Source organism: Schistocerca americana, chromosome 2 (assembly GCF_021461395.2).
Source record: "Schistocerca americana isolate TAMUIC-IGC-003095 chromosome 2, iqSchAmer2.1, whole genome shotgun sequence".
Taxonomy (NCBI): Eukaryota; Metazoa; Arthropoda; class Insecta; order Orthoptera; family Acrididae; genus Schistocerca; species Schistocerca americana.
The window spans coordinates 753,237,214-753,255,200 of NC_060120.1; the positions used below are offsets into that span (position 1 = coordinate 753,237,214).

Below are 17,987 nucleotides of genomic sequence, written 5' to 3' on the forward strand. Positions count from 1 at the left end.
ACATCGCAGCCCCGGGAATTTTATGAAACAGCCATTCACTGCCTTGTGTCGCAGTGGAACAAGTGTCTCAACAGCCAGGGTCAATACCTCTTGTACTGGTTTCTGGAATTATGCCTCCGGCTAGTTTCTTTTTGAATGCCCCTTAAAATACCGTTACATCTCATTATCCTTATTTCACTGTTGTTGATATTCACCTTATAACCTCTTTTCAAAATACTGTCGATTCTGTTCAACTGATCTGCCAAGTCTTTTGCCATATCTGCCAGAATTACAATTGTCTGTAATAACCTTCAGAGTTTTTATTTCAATTTCTTGGGCCTTTTTCCCTTTCCAGACTTCTCAGTGCACAAATTCAGTAGCTTCAGTTACAGGTTAGAGCCCTGTCTCACTACTCTGTCAACTACAGCCTCCCTTTCATGCCCTTCCATCAATTATAAATGCAGTCTCGTTTGAGTACAAAACTGTAGACAATTTCTTGTTCCATCTAGTCTGTCCCTGCTGGCATGTAAATTCGTGTATTGATATGTGGGGAATATTTTCGAGAAAATAAGACAAGTCAAATATTTCAAAATTTTATTACAAAAGTAACAAAAACAAACAATAACAAAGATGTCAACAGAGGGTAGTTCTGCTCGGCTTCACCACTTGCTGTGGCCGCCTCCCGTCTTGATGTAGTGGTGTATGGTCTTGACGACGGGCACCTTGACGGGGTAGGGCTTGTGCACGGGCACGGGTACCGGCTTCTCCACGTGGAAAGGCACCGGCTTCACCACAGGCACGGGGACGATCTTCTCCACACGTACCGGCACCGGCTTGTCGACCGGTATGTGCACCGTACGTACGACGGGAACCTCGATACGCTCAGGCACCTGTCAACCAAAACAATGATGTCACCTCCTCACACACCGAAGCACTGCTGTCCATATTATTCCTTCTCTTTTGTTATTTTTCTGCTCCACTTGCCATTAAAACATGTTTCTGAACGTCAGGAGAGCTTGCGATGTGAATTTACGGATATTGTTGTTACATTGTTAGTCCATCATACCCTTCGAAAAGATTATTTTTCCGTCAAATTCGGCTGGTGCCTCATTAAGCCTTTTCAGCCGCAATTCTGCTGGAATTTAGCTACATCTGAATGTGATCATCACACATATTATATTTCTGAGGGTATTTTCGTTCTGTAGTTACAACTGCAAGAAAATGTCATTTTTTTTACCAGTCGCGTTTCGCTTTCTTGAGGTAAAGCATCATCAGTGGTCTGTAATTAAAGATATTTATAATTTGTTTGTTTTTTAAGATCGAAAAACCGTTAACGAACTGTGTTTTTAAGATAAAAAAAAACACTTAGCGAACTGTTTTTCGATCTTAAAAACAAGTCAAATTATGCATATCTTTAACTACAGACCACTGATGATGCTATACCTCAATAAAGCGAAACGCCTTTGGTGAAAAGAAACACGCATTTTCTTGTAGTTGAAACGACAGACCGAAAATACCCTCAGGAATTTTAGAGCAGCTACGGATAATATGGCCACACAAACGATAATTGATATTATATTTGTTTATTACTATTGGATTCTTGTACTGCTGATTTCATTACCTTAATCCTTGTCCTACACAGCTTTAAAACACACACAGTAACAGCACATTTAAAGCCGACAGCCATTAAAGATAGCTCGCACTTTTTACTTCAGCGTGAAGAAGCAAATACATTTTTTCGGGACAAAAGAGGCTGGCAAATCGATGAGTTTTAGCTGATAGAAACCGGTGCCTTTCTCTAGGCAGATTTTAATAATCTAATTAACGTCTGGAGATCCCCAAAAATACTCGAGTCCTTAATAAGTACAAATTACCTATGAAACAGCGTGTGTAGTACACTCGAATTCCTTCATGACGGCACAACTGTACACAGTAAGGTACTATCGTTAAGTAACTATAATGGGATCAGAACCACTTAAGTAATGACTGACAATTAGTCTTATATTTGGAAAAATGTGGACTGATGAGCTTTAGCAGGAGAATAAATTGGTTTCAAAATGCGGAATTAGTGGTTTGTTGATATCTTCTTTCACTATGTTATCACGGAGCGTTATTGTGAAACTATATGCAGTGGGAAATCAACAGTTAGATTTTCCGAGAGATCTGTGGTAAACACTTAAGCGCCTGCAAGGGAGACTCCGTGGAATATTCAAGAGCGACCAGTTCTTGAATATCATCAGTAGTTTGGGAAACTCAGCAGACCGGCTCACAAGAGAAGACGGAATTCAGAGCCAAGTAATTAGACGTGGATGCGGAGCAGCCGATGTGGCATTAGTTCGGAGAACCGCAGGTACGAGGACGTAAGATAGTGCTGTTTTCGTGAATCACTTTAGTCGGGTTGAAGGAGCCACTATTCGAAACATATTTAAAACTCTGTTTTTCATCACCATCTGCCATCTCGGGCAGGGGCCACGGTTACACACAGGGAATATTTGGATGCATGCAAATGTATAGTCGGAAATCATGCAGAACGCTTTCAAAATTGTGTCTCGAGACGTTGAGCTGTACAAAACATCTTCTGTTCAACTGCATTGTTCAGCTGCATTAATTACAGAATGTACGTAAAGCACAAGGCATCAACTCACAAATCAAATTTCGGTTTATCGTTCTACAATTCTGATCGTCTAAGCGTTACACCTTCCTTTGAAATCCTTGCAAGTAACTTGCGATTTCATTCTTTCTTCGTAATGTTAGTGTCACAAACAGTGACGTAATTAACGTCGTCTCTATAGTGCAACGGTTCGGCTGTGTAACAAGTGCTCAGATTTAGCACAATTTTAAGATGAACTACATGGCGCAGAAGAGCCATAACACAACGAAGTGGAAGAGACCATTGATAAAGTAGAATATTTATGAGAGGTAAAGTGTGAATATCATCTCGAGAAAATACAGTTGCGTAATTAATTTTTTCATTTGTTTGCAAGTTCATATCTGCAGTCCTGATGCACAATGAAATCACCGCGCACAGAACTGTGGAACGCTGCTAGGTGAACCAGAAGAAATTGGCGCAGCTCATCTCTATTATAAGAATGAACTGCGTCCTTTGTGTCTTGCCTAGAGTTGTAAAACTACTTTAGGCTACCGTAAGATTTTCATAGCTAAGGGCAGACTACGATAGTTTTCCAGTAGACTTGGTCAGTTAAGATCTTACACATGTTAGATGCACGTTAGGTGTGTTGCATACCTATCGGGCGTCACCTCATTTCGATCGTTCTGTTTTCGTAGTTGATCAGTGTCCTAACAGATTCTCCTAGAAACCGGAAGTTGTGAAACTTCTAGAGACTGAGTTATGGTATATTAAAGGGCCACGTATCCTAGGGAACATTTATTCTCTACATAGTTATCGTCTTATCTGTTACTTAAAAATAAACTATTTATAACAAAATTGAAAAATAAATACCGATTTATCATATAACGTAAGAAATCGCAGTTTCCTGACTAAAAAAAAAAAAAAAGAAAAACCGTCAAACATCGCTTCAACACCTCGTCGAGCTTATGTACAACATGTTTCTGTTATTTATAAAGAAATTTCGAACTTGTCAGTAATAACAGGAAACTCTTGCCTTTGATTACTATTAAGAACATTCCATTCAGGACGAAATAACAAGAATAATTTTACGGATTGTTTTATATTTGTGTCTGTATATCATGTTTGCATCAAAAGTAATTGCTTTGGTTTCAAAAGAGCAGAATTTACTAGATTAACTAATTTTTCTTACTTATGAAATGCAATTTATATTTTATGAGGGTATAAAATACACAATGGACTGTATGTATAAAATGATATGAAAACCACCTCGTACCAGCGTCCTTCGCAAAGGAACAATCTAAGCGTGTATATAGAGTTATGTAAAGAAATAGATGAGTGCAATTTTACGGGCACGCGGAGGAAATGTACCATCATTTGGCATGCTCCTGTTCTTTGTCACATTTTTCGGTACACGACGAAGGCAGCTGAGAGAAATGCGGAGTGAAGGGTGTGGTGGCGTAGTTGCAGCAGCTGCTCTACATACCTTCACTCGGCAGCACCTATTAGCGTCTTTCATTGCGGCTCTGACGCCTTTCACCTTTCCCAAGCCATACCGAGAACGGAAGTTAGAATGACCGATTATGCTGCTCATGCTTCCTAATTAGACCACTCGTTTGCGCTCTGATTTCCTTTAATCATGCACAGTGCCTGATTTTGGTACTGATGTCTGTGTGCTAATACCTTCACAGAAGGTGAAGCAACAACGACCTGGAACTAAAGGACTTTATGTATTCTGAAACAGAAAACTAATAATCTTCGGCAAAATTGTGAACAATTGCTCAACACTCTTGCAGTATGAGATGTGGAAAATAGCTTCCTGGTATAAAAATCCCTTGGCCAACTTCACAAGCTACGGTTTCTCACATATACAGATCTCCTACGCGTACTGTTAGATGAGTCCAAAGGTATGCTAATTCATCGTTGGTGTGGAAACCAGCACACATTCCTGTGGAATGTGGAATCTGATAACTAATTGGAGATATTCACATATGATTCAAGGAATAAATTTTAAAACAAGAATAACGGAAAGAAGATCATGTATCTGACTTGAAGGCGATAAAATGATAAGAGATTTCGTATAATAATTCGTATATTTATACGTGTTTCTATATAAGAAATTAATCATTGAAAGATACATTTTCAGTTACTGTTCTGAAATTCAAGGAAATTATAGATTGAGGCGAAGCACTGAAGGTGCTTCGGTGTTTGGAACTGTGTGAATAATGAAGCAGGAAAGCTTAAAAATGACTTCAATGTCTACAAGAATCAAATGTTTGTGATAAAGAAAATGAAAGGTAAGTTGGAGTTTAACATAATGTCTGACAGGTGTGACGTTAATCGGGCCTGCTGTCTAATACGCATGTTAGCAAATCAGTAGACTATACCAAGAAAATGTTAGAGCAGGATAAAATGTGTGGACGAATACATATCACTGCAGCTATCCTGCATGACAGAAATTAACTATACAACTGCCACTAAATAAAGTGCACGACGTACTTAAATCGAAATTTATGTTGAAGATACTTATGAGGAGTCAAGGGAAAGAAACCATCTAATAACATAAAATGTAAAGGTACCACAGAGGTACACCGGTCTAGATAGAATAGGTTGGTTCAAATGGCTCTGAGCACTATGGGACTTAACAGGTATGGACATCAGTCCCTTAGAGTTTATAACTACTTAAACCTAAATAACCTAAGGACATCACACGACACCCAGTCATCGCGAGGCAGAGAGAAAGAATAGGTACACAAGAGAATTGACACGAGGAGGCTATGAAAGGCTTATCACAAATCTAATGTTCCTTCAGTAGAAGGTTCAAGTAAATACAAATTTGAACAAAGGCAAGCGATCTGAAGATAGAAATAGGCCATAAATGTCATATAAGAATGAAACCTTAATAGCTAATTGGAAGCAAAGGATAACGAATGACACGGTAGTCATCAGAACTGACTAAGAAAGATATTTGAGAAACACTCTTATAAGCGTGAGCTATCAGTAGGTCTCTTCATGTGAGACTTAATGATAAGACATGCACAGATACTTACTCTACTAATTAATCCTTCCATTAGAGTATCAACCGGAAAAATTGTATAGGACGCCACAAGTGTTCGAATACGTGACACAAAGTATTGAGGATATGATTCATGATAAAGAAAAAACACATATTGGCGAATATGCATATGTAGCTTCAAGCGTGAAACGCTGCCATCTGGATATGGGATGTATCTGATGACCAATTCGAACGAAACAGCAGGATTAACGATCGCCGCGGGGGAGTAGCCGAGTGGTCTGAGGCGTTGCATTCATGACTGCGCGGCTGGTCCCGCCGGAGGTTCGAGTCCTCCCACGGGCATGGAGGTGTGTGTTTGTCCTTAGGATAATTTAGTTAAGTAGTGTGTAAGATTAGCGACTGATGACTTTAGCAGTTAAGTCGAATAAGATTCCACGCCCATTTGAACATTTTTGATTAACGATCGTTGGTAGGGAGCGCCGACCAGTTCCGGGAATATTTTCTAAACTATTCTGGAATAAAGTTGGCTTCCCAAGACGACAAAATTAAAAGATAGATCTGATTGCTCCAAATTCGCATACCCGTGGGGTGCTATAATTTCAATTTGCATGTTGGTAAATATTCCGCTGTATTGGTAGCAAGAGCATCCAAGAGATGCTACGAAATCGTCGAGACTGTCACAGGGTTGGAACCTTCCTTAGCATGTCGTGTAGCAGCCGTCTAGACCTCACCTTGATGTGGATTGGGACGGGCTGCGGCACGGCCACGGGCACGGGGTGCGGCACGGCCACCGGAACCGGATGTGGGACCGGGATCTTGACGATTTTGACGTGGCCTCCGTGGTCGTCGCCATAGCCGCCGCCGTAGCCGCCGTCGTATCCCTCGTCTTCGTAGCCGTTGATCTCCTCCACATGAACTCCGGGAATCGCGGCCACTCGGCACGCCGCCAGCGCCACCGTCAGTAGAGACACCTATCGGCACAAAAATACACCATTTGTATTCTGTGATAACATACACTACCGGCCAGTAAAATTGCTACACCAAGAAGAAATGCAGATGATAAACGGGTATTCATTGGACAAATATATTATACTAGAACTGACATGTGATTACATTTTCAAGCAATGTGGGTGCATAGATCCTGAGAAATCAGTACCCAGAACAACCACGTCTGGCCGTAATAACGGCCTTGACACGCGTGGGCATTGAGTCAAACAGAGCTTGGATGGCGTGTATAGGTACAGCTGCCCATGCAGCTTCAACACGATACCACAGTTCATCAAGAGTAGTGACTGGAGTATTGTGACGAGCCAGTTGTTCGGCCACCATTGACCAGACGTTTTCAGTTGGTGAGAGATCTGGAGAATGTGCTGGCCAGGGCAGCGGTCGAACATTTTCTGTATCCAAAAAGGCCCGTACAGGGCCTGCAACATGCGGTCGTGCATTATCCTGCTGAAATGAGGGGTTTCGCAGGGATAGAATGAAGGGTAGAGCCACGGGTCGTAACACAGCTAAAATGTAACGTCCACTATTAAAGCGCCGTCAGTGCGAATAAGAGGTAACCGAGACGTGTAACCAGTGGCACCCCATACCATCAAGCCGGGTGATACGCCAGTATGTCGATGACGAATACACGCTTCCAATGTGCGTTCACCGCGATGCACCCAGGTTCGTCATTGAGTACACCATCGCAGGCGCTCCTGTCTGTGATGCAGCGTCAAGGGTAACCGCAGCCATGGTCTCCGAGCTGATAGTCCAGGCTGATGCAAACGTCGTCGAACTGTTCGTGCAGGTGATTGTTGTCTTGCAAACTTCCCTATCTGTTGACTCAGAGAGCGAGACGTGGCTGCACGATCCGTTACAGTCATTCGGATAAGATGCCTGTCATCTCGACTGCTAGTGATACGAGGCCGTTGGGATCCAGCACGACGTTCCGTATTTCCCTCTTGAACCCACCTATTCCATATTCTGCTAACAGCAACTGCATCTCGACCAACGCGAGCAGCTATGTCGCGATACGATAAACCGCAATCGCGATAGGCTACAATACGACCTTTATCAAAGTCGGAAACGTGATGGTACTCATTTCTCCTCCTTACACGAGTCATCACAACAACCTTTCACCAGGCAACGTCGGTCAATTGCTGTTTGTGTACGAGAAATCGGTTGGAAACTTTCCTCATGTGAGCACGTTGTAGGTGTCGCCACCGGCGCCAAAATTGTGTGAATGCTCTGAAAAGCTAGTCATTTGCATATCACAGCATCTTCTTCCTGTCGGTTAAATTTCGCGTCTGTAGCACGTCATATTCGTGGTGTAGCAATTTTAATGACCAGTACTGTAGTTGTGGCCAATAAGAGACGTTGCTGGGTTATATTTCCAGCTTACTCGCCAACGTCCCCTACATAATCTCACGTTTGATGCTTCACTAAGAGAAATACGAATAATAAGATAATGAACTTTATGAAGACTCTTCTACTTCAAGAACAAATACGCTGTCAGCTCTAAGACTTGCACTGGCTAAACCGCATTCAGTGTTTCTCCTATCCTTTGGGGTCGCCTTCTCCTAACGTCTGCTTCCAAGCCAGGAAACCTTACTCTCATTTATTACCCTCTTCAACACTGAAAAAATGAGCTTCACCTGAAAAGTTGTCTTTCGTACGCAGGCGATTCATGTAAATGTTTTCCGACTTGATTGTGGCCACACGACGCGAATTAACAGACTTTGAATGCGGAGTGATAGTTGGAGCTACACGCATGGAACATTCCATTTCGGAAGTCGTTAGGGAATTCATTGTTACGACATCCACAGTGTCAAGAGTGCGTCGAGAATACCAAATTTCAGGCATTGCCTCTGAAAACGGACAACAGAGTGGTCCACGGCCTTCACGTAACTACCGAGAGCAGCGGCGTTTGCGTAGAGTTGTCAAGACAAGCAACACTGCGTGAAATAACCACAGAAATCAACTTGGGATACTACGAGTGTATCCGCTACAACATCGTGGCGAAATTTGGCGTGGCCGAGCGGTTCTAGGCGCTTAAGTCTGGAACCACGCGGCTGTTACAGTCGCAGGTTCGAATCCTGCCTCAGGTATGGATGTGTGTGATGTCCTTAGCTTAGTTAGGTTGAAATAGTTCTGTAAAGTCTAGGGGACTGATGACCTCAGATGTTATGTCCCTTAGTGCTTAGAGCCATTTGAGCCATTTTTTAAATCTGGTGTTAATGGGCTATGGCAGCAGACGACTAATGCGGGTGCCTTTGCTAACAGGACGACATTGCCTCCAGCGCCGCTGCTGGGTTCGTAACCATATCGGCTGGACCATAGATGAATGGAAAACCGTGGCCTGGTCGGATTAGTCCCGATTTAAGATCGTATGAGCTAATGGTGGTATTCGAGTGTGGCGCAGACGCCACGAAGCAATGGACACAAGCTGTCAACAAGACACTGTGGAAGATGGTGGTGGCTCCATAATGATGTGGACTGTGTTTACATGGAATGAAGTGGGTCCTCTTGTCCGACTGAACCGATCATCGACTAGAAATGGTTACTGGGAGACCATTTGCAGCGATTCTCAGACCTCATGTTCCCAAACAACGGTGGATTTTTTTATGGATGACAATGTGCCATATCACAGGCCACAGTTGTTCGCGAATGGTTTGAAGATCATTCTGGATATATCGAGCGAATGATTTAGCCAGCAAGATATCCCGACATGAATCCCATGGAACAGTTTGGGAACATAATTGAGAGGTCAGACCGTGATCAAAACACTGCACCGTCAACACTTTTGAAATTACAGACGGCTATAGGTGCAGCGTGGCTCAGTAGTTCTGCAGGAGACTTTCAACGACTTGTTGAGTCCCTGCCAACGACTTGTTGAGTGCCTGCCATGTTGAGCTGCAGCTCTGCGCCGGGAAAAAGGAGGTCCGACACGACATGAGGAGGTATCCCATTACTCTTATCACCTCAGGGTACTTCGCCCTGTTTGTTCACTGGCAGCTTTTTCATAACAACAACAATTTCGATTGCCTCATTGAAGGGAGCAACAGAATTAATAATACCAGCATAAAAGAGGTATAATCAACTACTGACCTGTCATTCTATGATATATCATTACATAACATTGTAAATTTTTAAATTAGTGCAGTTTTTCAATATCAGTTGAAAAATTTGTAATTTTCGTCTGCTGCAGGATAATAATACGTTTTCTTTTTGAGTCGGTCTCACTCGATAGAAATCGAATTATAGATCGCTGATTGTTCCTTTGAAAATCAAATGTTCGTTATTGGGTGAGGTCTGAAACGTTTTTCAGCATAATCCATAAAAGCCGACCTTTTTTCATGAACTTCTTATTTTTCCATATCTGACGCAGGACTGAAGATGGTAGGCAGCGATATAGTCCTGCCGTGCAGCTATTAAACATTTTATAGACGCTGGACAATTAGACTTTGTGCGATGGATTTTCTACGTCGGGCAGTGCGAATGATGCGAGAGGATAGAGATCAGATATGTCGCTTATTCTCCGAAAATGGCTCTGAGCACTATGGGACTTAACTGCTGAGGTCATCAGTCCCCTGGAACTTAGAACTACTTAAACCTAACTAAGCTAAGGACATCACACACATCCATGCCCGAGGGAGGATTCGAACCTGCGACCGTAGCGGTCGCGCGGTTCCAGACTGTAGCGCCTAGAACCGCTCGGCCACCCCGGCCGGCAAATTCTCCGAAATGGCCTCCCAGAAGACCAGAACATTGGTTCGGATGGAATTCTAGGAGTAGTCTGGACACGTAGCTTTCCTCCCACTCGTACCTAATAATTTCCGTGCGCCAAACACCGTGTCAGCAAATCACAGAACAGAGATAACTGAAGTAATACACTGGTAATTAAGAGTAATGTTTAGAAGAGAGAAATGTAAGGTAGGAGAAAAATCTGACTGAGACTAGAATGCCAGATTTTAGTAAAAGGTAAGAGCAAAGGCAGACAGAATTTGGGGGGGGGGGGGATGTCCGGCCCGTGATTGATGGCATTTCTCAGAAAGTCCAGCTATCTGTCCAGGATTTTATCCCAGGAAAACGTGGAGAACTTCTCAGCTAGAGGAGACTTTGTGTAACACTGATTTGTAATATGGGCTTGTTGGACTGACGAAAGCCCAGTAGTATGTTGTCTTGGTAACCAATAGCTGTGCTAAACCTCGTTTGCACCCGAAAGCTTAAGATACATGTTTCTGGTACAATTGCAAGATGTTTCTGGCCAGGGTTATTATGAGTGATGTGTTAAACCTAGAAGCGCGTTAAACGAGCTGACATCAGAAGTGCTACCTAAAGTGGTCAGTTAAGTGGATATAACAAATCTAAATGTATCTAATCGCTTGTCTTACTGGAATTCTCAGTGTTGGCGACCGTTTATAATAAGAATCTTGATGTAAGTGCTGTCATTCCAGCCGTTACGTACAGGGTCGACGACTGCTAAGACTTATCTCACCCTAGCCAAGTATTTTTATGGGACCCGTTACCGATTTCGGCGACAAAAATATCATGGTCAGATAAGCAGAGTAGGCTAACGGAAAATCTACGCAAGCATAAAAAGAAACTACACCGTGGCAAATACAGTCTACTTGTCCTCAGCAGGATAAGATTATCCAGTACTTCACTACAATTGGCGTTCCTTGCGTAAACGCAGTATCTGCAACGTATCTGCACCGTGACGAAACCAGGGAGCCATTTTGGGAAGGGAATTGAAGTTCAGGGAGAAGAAATGAAAGCTATGATGTTTGCCACATACATTGCAATTTAGCGTAGGACTTTGAACTTCAGTTGAAGGACATGGATATTGTACTGATTAGAGATTATAAGAACAACGTCAACAAAAATTAAAGGAGGGTAATGGAATGTAATTGATCTAAATCAGACGATGATGAGGGAATTATATTAGTAGTAGCTGAGTTTTCCTCTTTGGGCAGCAAAATAACTGACGATGGTCAAAGTGGGAGAAAACATAAAATGCGGGCTGGTAGTTGCAAGAAAAGTATTCCTGAAGAAGTGGAATTTTTTAACATCTCACGTAAATTTAAATGTTAGGAACGCTTTTCTGTAAGTATTTGAACGTAATGTAGCCTAAAGTGAAATGTCAACAGCAAGCAGATGAGACAAGAAGAGGAGCTTTCGAAATTTAGTGTTACTGTAGAACTTTGTGAATAACATTTAAAAACACTCAACACCTAATAATAATTGAAACTGTAACAAAAATTATAAAAATTAAAAAAGTAAAAAATGATGAGGTGCTTCCAAAATCCGCAGAGCTTTTGAAAGTGTATTATTTGCAACTACCGATTTCACTCACTATAGACGCATCTTCAGGCTTATTATAGTTGTATTTTCATTATATGGATGGACAATTACGGTGTCCCAGCAAGTGGAAAATTATCCATGTTAAAAGTCAAACTACACTGGACGGATGTCATAATAAAATTAAGTACATCCAAAGTGTCCTTGTCAAAATGTACAAATGTACAAAGCATCTTTTGGATGTACTAAGTTTTATTATGACAAGCCATCAATATTATTTGACTCTTAACGTGGATAACTTCCCGAATGCTGAGTCTGTAACTGTCCGTCTACATTATGAAAATGTAACCATTATACAGCTTAAGATGCGTCTCTATTGGCGTGAAACCGCGACTTGCGAATGAAGCACCTTCATACAGCTCTGCAGCTTTTGGAAACACATCGTCATTCTTGAATTTTTTAGTTGTTAAAATTATTACGATAATTTGAGTAGTTATTGAGTGATGAGTGTTTTTATTGTTAATCGCAATTGTCTCAGAGCTGTAGTTGCCCTTCCCAGAAAGCAGTTGGTCACAGTAGAACGCTAAATATTACATGGGTAGAACGAATAACTAACGAGGAGGTACTGAATCAAGTTGCGGAAAAAAAGAGAGAGATTTGTGGCATCGCGTGACTGAAAGGAGGGTTCGGTTCATGGGATAAAACCTGAGCGACTCGTCGGTTTTCAAATGCAGGGAAGTGTCTGACTGTCTGTGTGTGTGTGTGTGTGTGTGAGAGAGAGAGAGAGAGAGAGAGAGAGAGAGACAGAGAGAGACAGGGAGGGTAGCGGGGAAATTGTAGACGTACACCAAGGCATGATTACTGTAAGCAAGTTCAAACGGATGGATGCAGGCGGAGTAGTTACGAAAAGATCTGTATGTACATCTAAATGATTACTCTGCAACTCACAATTAGGTGTCTGGCAGAGGGTTCATTGAACAACCTTCAAGCTACTTCTCTAGCGTCCCACTCTCGAATAACTTGCGGGAAAAAACAAACAAATCTATTCGTGCGAGCTCTTATTTTATTACGATAATCAGTTCTCCTTATGTCGGTGGCCGCCAGCAGAATATTTCACACTCTGCAGAAAAACATAGTGATTGAAATTTCATGACAAACTCCTGTCGCAACGAAAAACACCGTTGCTTTAATTATTGCCATCGCAATTCGCGTGTCATATCCGTAGCACCCTCTCCTCCATTTCGCCACAGTGCAAAACGAGCTGCCATTCTCTGGACGTTTTCGATGTCCTCCGTCAAATCTAATTGATGCGAATCCGCCGGCCGTTGTGGACGAGTGGTTCTAGGCGCTACATTCTGGAACCGCGTGACCGCTACGGTAGCAGGTTCGATTCCTGCCTCGGGCATGGATGTGTGTGATGTCCTTAGGTTAGTTAGGTTTAAGTAGTTCTAAGTTCTAGGGGACTGATGATCACAGCAGTTAAGTCCCATAGTGCTCAGAGCCATTTGAACCATTTTTTGATGCGAATCCAACACCACACAGCAGTACTCCAGAAGAGGGCGTACAAGTGAAGTGTAAGCAGCCTCTTTAGTAGACGCATCGCATTTTCGGTTTTGCCAATAAACCACGGTCTTCGGTTAGCTTTCCCCACAAGATTATCATATGTGATTTTTCTAGTTTCAGTTTCTCGTAATTTTAATCTCTAAGTACGTAGCTGAATTCACAATCTTTAGATTTGTGTGATTTATCATGTTACCGAAATTTAGCGCAAAATTTTTTTTTATTTCCAAGATTACATAAATACTTATTTTCACAAACGGTTTTTTCTGGTCTTCAAAAGTTATTGTTACAAAAAGTGTTCATTGCGAGCTGGAACCTCATGTCAAGTTGTCATATTAGCGGGTAAAATGTAGCAAATTATGCAAAAGCACCTTGTGCCGATGGCCATGTCCGTATATGAGTTCATAGATGTTTGTTGAGACTTAAGAAACACAGTATACGGTAAAATGCAAACTACTACATGTGTTTACATATACGGACATGACCATGAACACAAGGTGCTATTTGATTGTATTTGTGAGAAACCTTTGCATAATGTGCTACATTTTATCCACCAATATGACAACCTGGCATGAGTTTCCAATTATTTATGCGATCTTGGCTAGATAAAGTTTTTTACCAAGTAAAACAGATTGATTGCTCCTTCTCATTTCTCAGCATGAGAAAGTTCTCCGAAATTTAGCGGATTCCTTTTACTACTTTTGTGGATCAATTCATGGTTTTTGTTATTTAGAGTTTACTGCCATTTTTCGCAGCATACGGATATCTCGTGTACATCTTTTTGCAGATGGTTATGATCATCTCATGACTCTACAAGACGGTAAATGACAACATCTCCTGCAAACAATCTATGTGGGCTGGTCAGATTGTCTCCTAACTAGTTTATGTAGATCAAAACACCAGAGGACCTACGACACTTCCTTGAGGAACGCCAGTTATTACTTCTATCTCATTCGATGACTTTCTTCCAATTACTGTGAACTGATGAAGAGGCTTGTACACGAAAGACTAGCATGGAAAGCAGCATCAGACCAATCTTCGGACTAAAGAGAACAACAGATAAAAGGAGGCAGAGAGCGATCTTAGCGATCTGCGAGCCGCATAAAGACAGAGAGATAGAGGTAAGACCCCGGCTAGCAGCTTTACCGTTAGTTGCATGGCTGCAGTTTTCCGTAAGGACGTCCGGGCCGCAACTGACTGCCCCTCGGTGTCCGCCGCCGGCTCTTATAGGCTGGTGGGCACTTTCTTCGCGAGGGCCATTCTCCGTCCGCCGTCTCTCGACGGTCACCTCCAGCGCCCACTCCCCTCCCCACCCTTCCTACTCCTCTGGCCAGACGACGCCCGCACCACAATTACCGGCGCCTTCTTCTCCACCTCTTACTGCTCCTTCCCCTCCCCCTCCGGGAGGCAGAAGCCCTCGACCGAGATTCGCAGACGCAAGCGGCGCCAACCGTGTGTGAGGCGCCGGCGGCAGCCGAGTGGACGCGGAAGTCGCTCCCCTCACTCGGAAACGATTTGCCTCGGCGCGCTGGCGCGGGCTGCAGGCTGCGGCGTCACAAAGGCGCCGGAGTGGGCTTCTGGTCGATTGGTCGCGCCGGCCGGCTGTCCGCTGCACCGACAAGCGTCTGACCTGGCGAACGGAAAGCGCGGTCGTCCGGGAGACACTCCTCGGCGGTCGCTTGGATAAAATCCTACGATAAAAAGGTCTTATCAGCAGTTTTGTCCTCTCTGCCTTTGCGCCATCTATTTTTTGTTTTTTTTTTTTGTTTTTTGTTCGCTAGCTGAATCAGTTCCGCTCTTGAACTCTTCAGCGTATTATTAGATGAAGCAAACTGTAAGGCCGACTGTAGTAAAGCAGCCGAATGTGACTGAAAATGGTGTGAAGATTGCTCTGAAACGACTCAGAAACAACAAGGCCCCAACGGTGATCAGAATAACAGGAAAAGGGGCTGCGGCGGAGCGGGATCAAATCGTTCAAATGGCTCTGAGCACTATGGGACTTAACATCTATGGTCATCAGTCCCCTAGAACTTAGAACTACTTAAACCTAACTAACCTACGGACATCACACAACACCCAGTCATCACGAGGCAGAGAAAATCCCTGACCCCGCCGGGAATCGAACCCGGGAACCCGCGCGCGGGAAGCGAGAACGCTACCGCACGACCACGAGCTGCGGACTGGAGCGGGATCGTTCTGTCGTTTGTGACGGTACGTCACGTAAATATTGACATTTTTATCGGTTGTAAACCGTACTTTACGTTTTTTATGAATGTACTGGGTGATCAAAAAGTCATTATAAATTTTAAAACTTAATAAACCACGGAATAATGTAGATAGAGAGGTAAAAATTGACACACATGCTTGGAATGACATGGGGTCTTATCAGAACAAAACAAAAAAAAAAACACCACCCCCATATTGCTTGACGCGCGAAAGATCTCTTGCGCGCGTCGTTTGGTGATGATCGTGTGCTCAGCCGCCACTTTCGTCATGCTTGGCCTTCCAGGTCCCCAGACCTCAGCCCGTGCGATTATTGGCTTTGGGGTTACCTGAGGTCGCAAGTGTATCGTGATCGTCCGGCATCTCTAGGGATGCTGAAAGACAATATCCGACCCCAATGCCTCACCATAACTATGGACATGTTTTACAGTGCTGTTCACAACATTATTCCTCAGCTATTGTTGAGGATTGATGGTGGACATATTGAGCATTTCCTGTAAAGAACATCATCTTTGCTTTGTCTTACTTTGTTATGCTTATTATTGCTATTCTCATCAGATGAAGCGCCATTTGTCGGACATTTTTTGAACGTTTGAATTTTTTTGCTTCTAATAAAACCTCATGTCATTCCAAGCATGTGTGTCAATTTATACCTCTCTATCTACATTATTCCTTGATTTATTCAGTTTTCAAATTTATGCTGACTTTTTGATCACCCGTTATATAACGTAACAAATGGCACCGGCGTAACACGTTCTTTCGTCTCCTTACTCTCTGTCAGTCACTTTCATCGAACAGTTCATCTACCTCTATATTTCTTCCGACGTCCCTTCACTCTGCAGCAGTAGATACACGCTAGGCAGTGTAAATCAGCGTTGATGAAACCACCACCTAATACCTACCACACCGAGGCCTCGTAACTCAAGTTGCAAATCAGTTCCTGTAAGTTCATTTTCACACATTTCAGGCGGTAGGAGAATGCAGTTTAACTGCAGTAAGCATTTTAAAATTCTAGTAACGTCATTTTATTCATAAGGAAGCACATGAAATGGCTATCAAGTCCGTATTTAATAATGCAAATGCTTTATGATTCCAAGTTCACTGTCTATCCAACATATTTCAGACGTAAAAGCAGCCAGAATTTCTGAAAGTCCGACCCCATTAAATTTTCGTTCTAGCAGTCACTGACCCACCACTATTAGCGAGTTGAACATTCGGTAATTTCAGTGGTCTTTTATGTTAGAAGCGCTTGCCAAAGTATTCCACCAAGAACGCGGAATGTGCCACGCGAAATTGTTATTATGACCGAAAATTTCACACACTCATAAAACTTCAACTAATTAATTCCAAAACATCACACATTCCTCAAAATGTTCGTAATTTAAACCGCTTTACTCACGACACGTTCTATAAGAAATGGTCTCACTAACTGTTCATTTCACATACTATTCTCGCGGAGACATCTAGCACTCGGAAGCAGGCTAGCGAGCTACTCTCTCGATCCTCCTCTCCTCTCTGCCTATCTAATTATCTGCACACGGGAACCGCTTAATTCTGATTGGCTGTTGATCTGAATGACCAATCAGAATGATCCTTCCAGATCATTCTCGCGGTCATTATAGTTCTTTAAATTAACATAGAAACTTATTCCGCTTCAGACTTTTATTCTGGCTGCTTTCTTACAAAAGCAAGCACACATCAACATACGTCATCAGCATCGTGGTTGCAACACAATTTTCCCACGGTTCAGTTTTATAATATTTTACGTAAAATGACATTAAATTTTAACGTATGTCCCGCATACACCCTCTCATTCATTTCCATGTATTCACACAAAAGTAATAAGCAAATAATAATTTTGAATGATTTTTTATACTACATAACGTAGAGTAATTAAAGTTTTGAAAAGAAAATTTCTGTTAAGTGATTTTATATACTGTGAGCTTTGCTATGACTACAGATGATAACAAAAGACATTTTGTTATTGTTACTAACTGAGTTTTGAAACGTAAGTGTCGGTTTTAGGACATTTCAGTAATTTTCTCAATCTCCGTAACTGTAATAGGTAAAAATCTGAAATTTTGACAGATCCCTTCCTTAATAACAAAAGATTGCGTACCAGGTTTGAACATAATGTGGTGATAATTATCATACATTCGTAGCGGGTATGAATTTGCGTACCGACTGAATGTTATTTGAGATCGCTCTCACGGCTGGTAACAGTCAGCTGAGCTTTGAGTAAGAGCAAAGAAAAAACATAGCCATCCTGAAGCCACCGTGCTACTCGTACTCGGCTGCCTTACTGCATTGAATGTTATTTCGTAATAACTTGCTACG

At 42.5% G+C, this 17,987-nt stretch overlaps 1 protein-coding gene across 1 annotated transcript; it reads right to left on the bottom strand.

The window, feature by feature from the left end:
* Window positions 1-617: 617 nt before the first annotated feature.
* LOC124596592 (proline-rich protein 4-like) lies at window positions 618-14,609 on the bottom strand. Its single transcript, XM_047135787.1, has 3 exons — window positions 14,574-14,609; window positions 6,314-6,553; window positions 618-869 (listed from the first exon to the last, which is right to left on the bottom strand). Exons 1-3 carry the CDS (start codon window positions 14,583-14,585, stop codon window positions 639-641), a joined length of 483 nt encoding a protein of 160 aa, XP_046991743.1. The 5' UTR covers window positions 14,586-14,609; the 3' UTR covers window positions 618-638.
* Window positions 14,610-17,987: the final 3,378 nt, after the last annotated feature.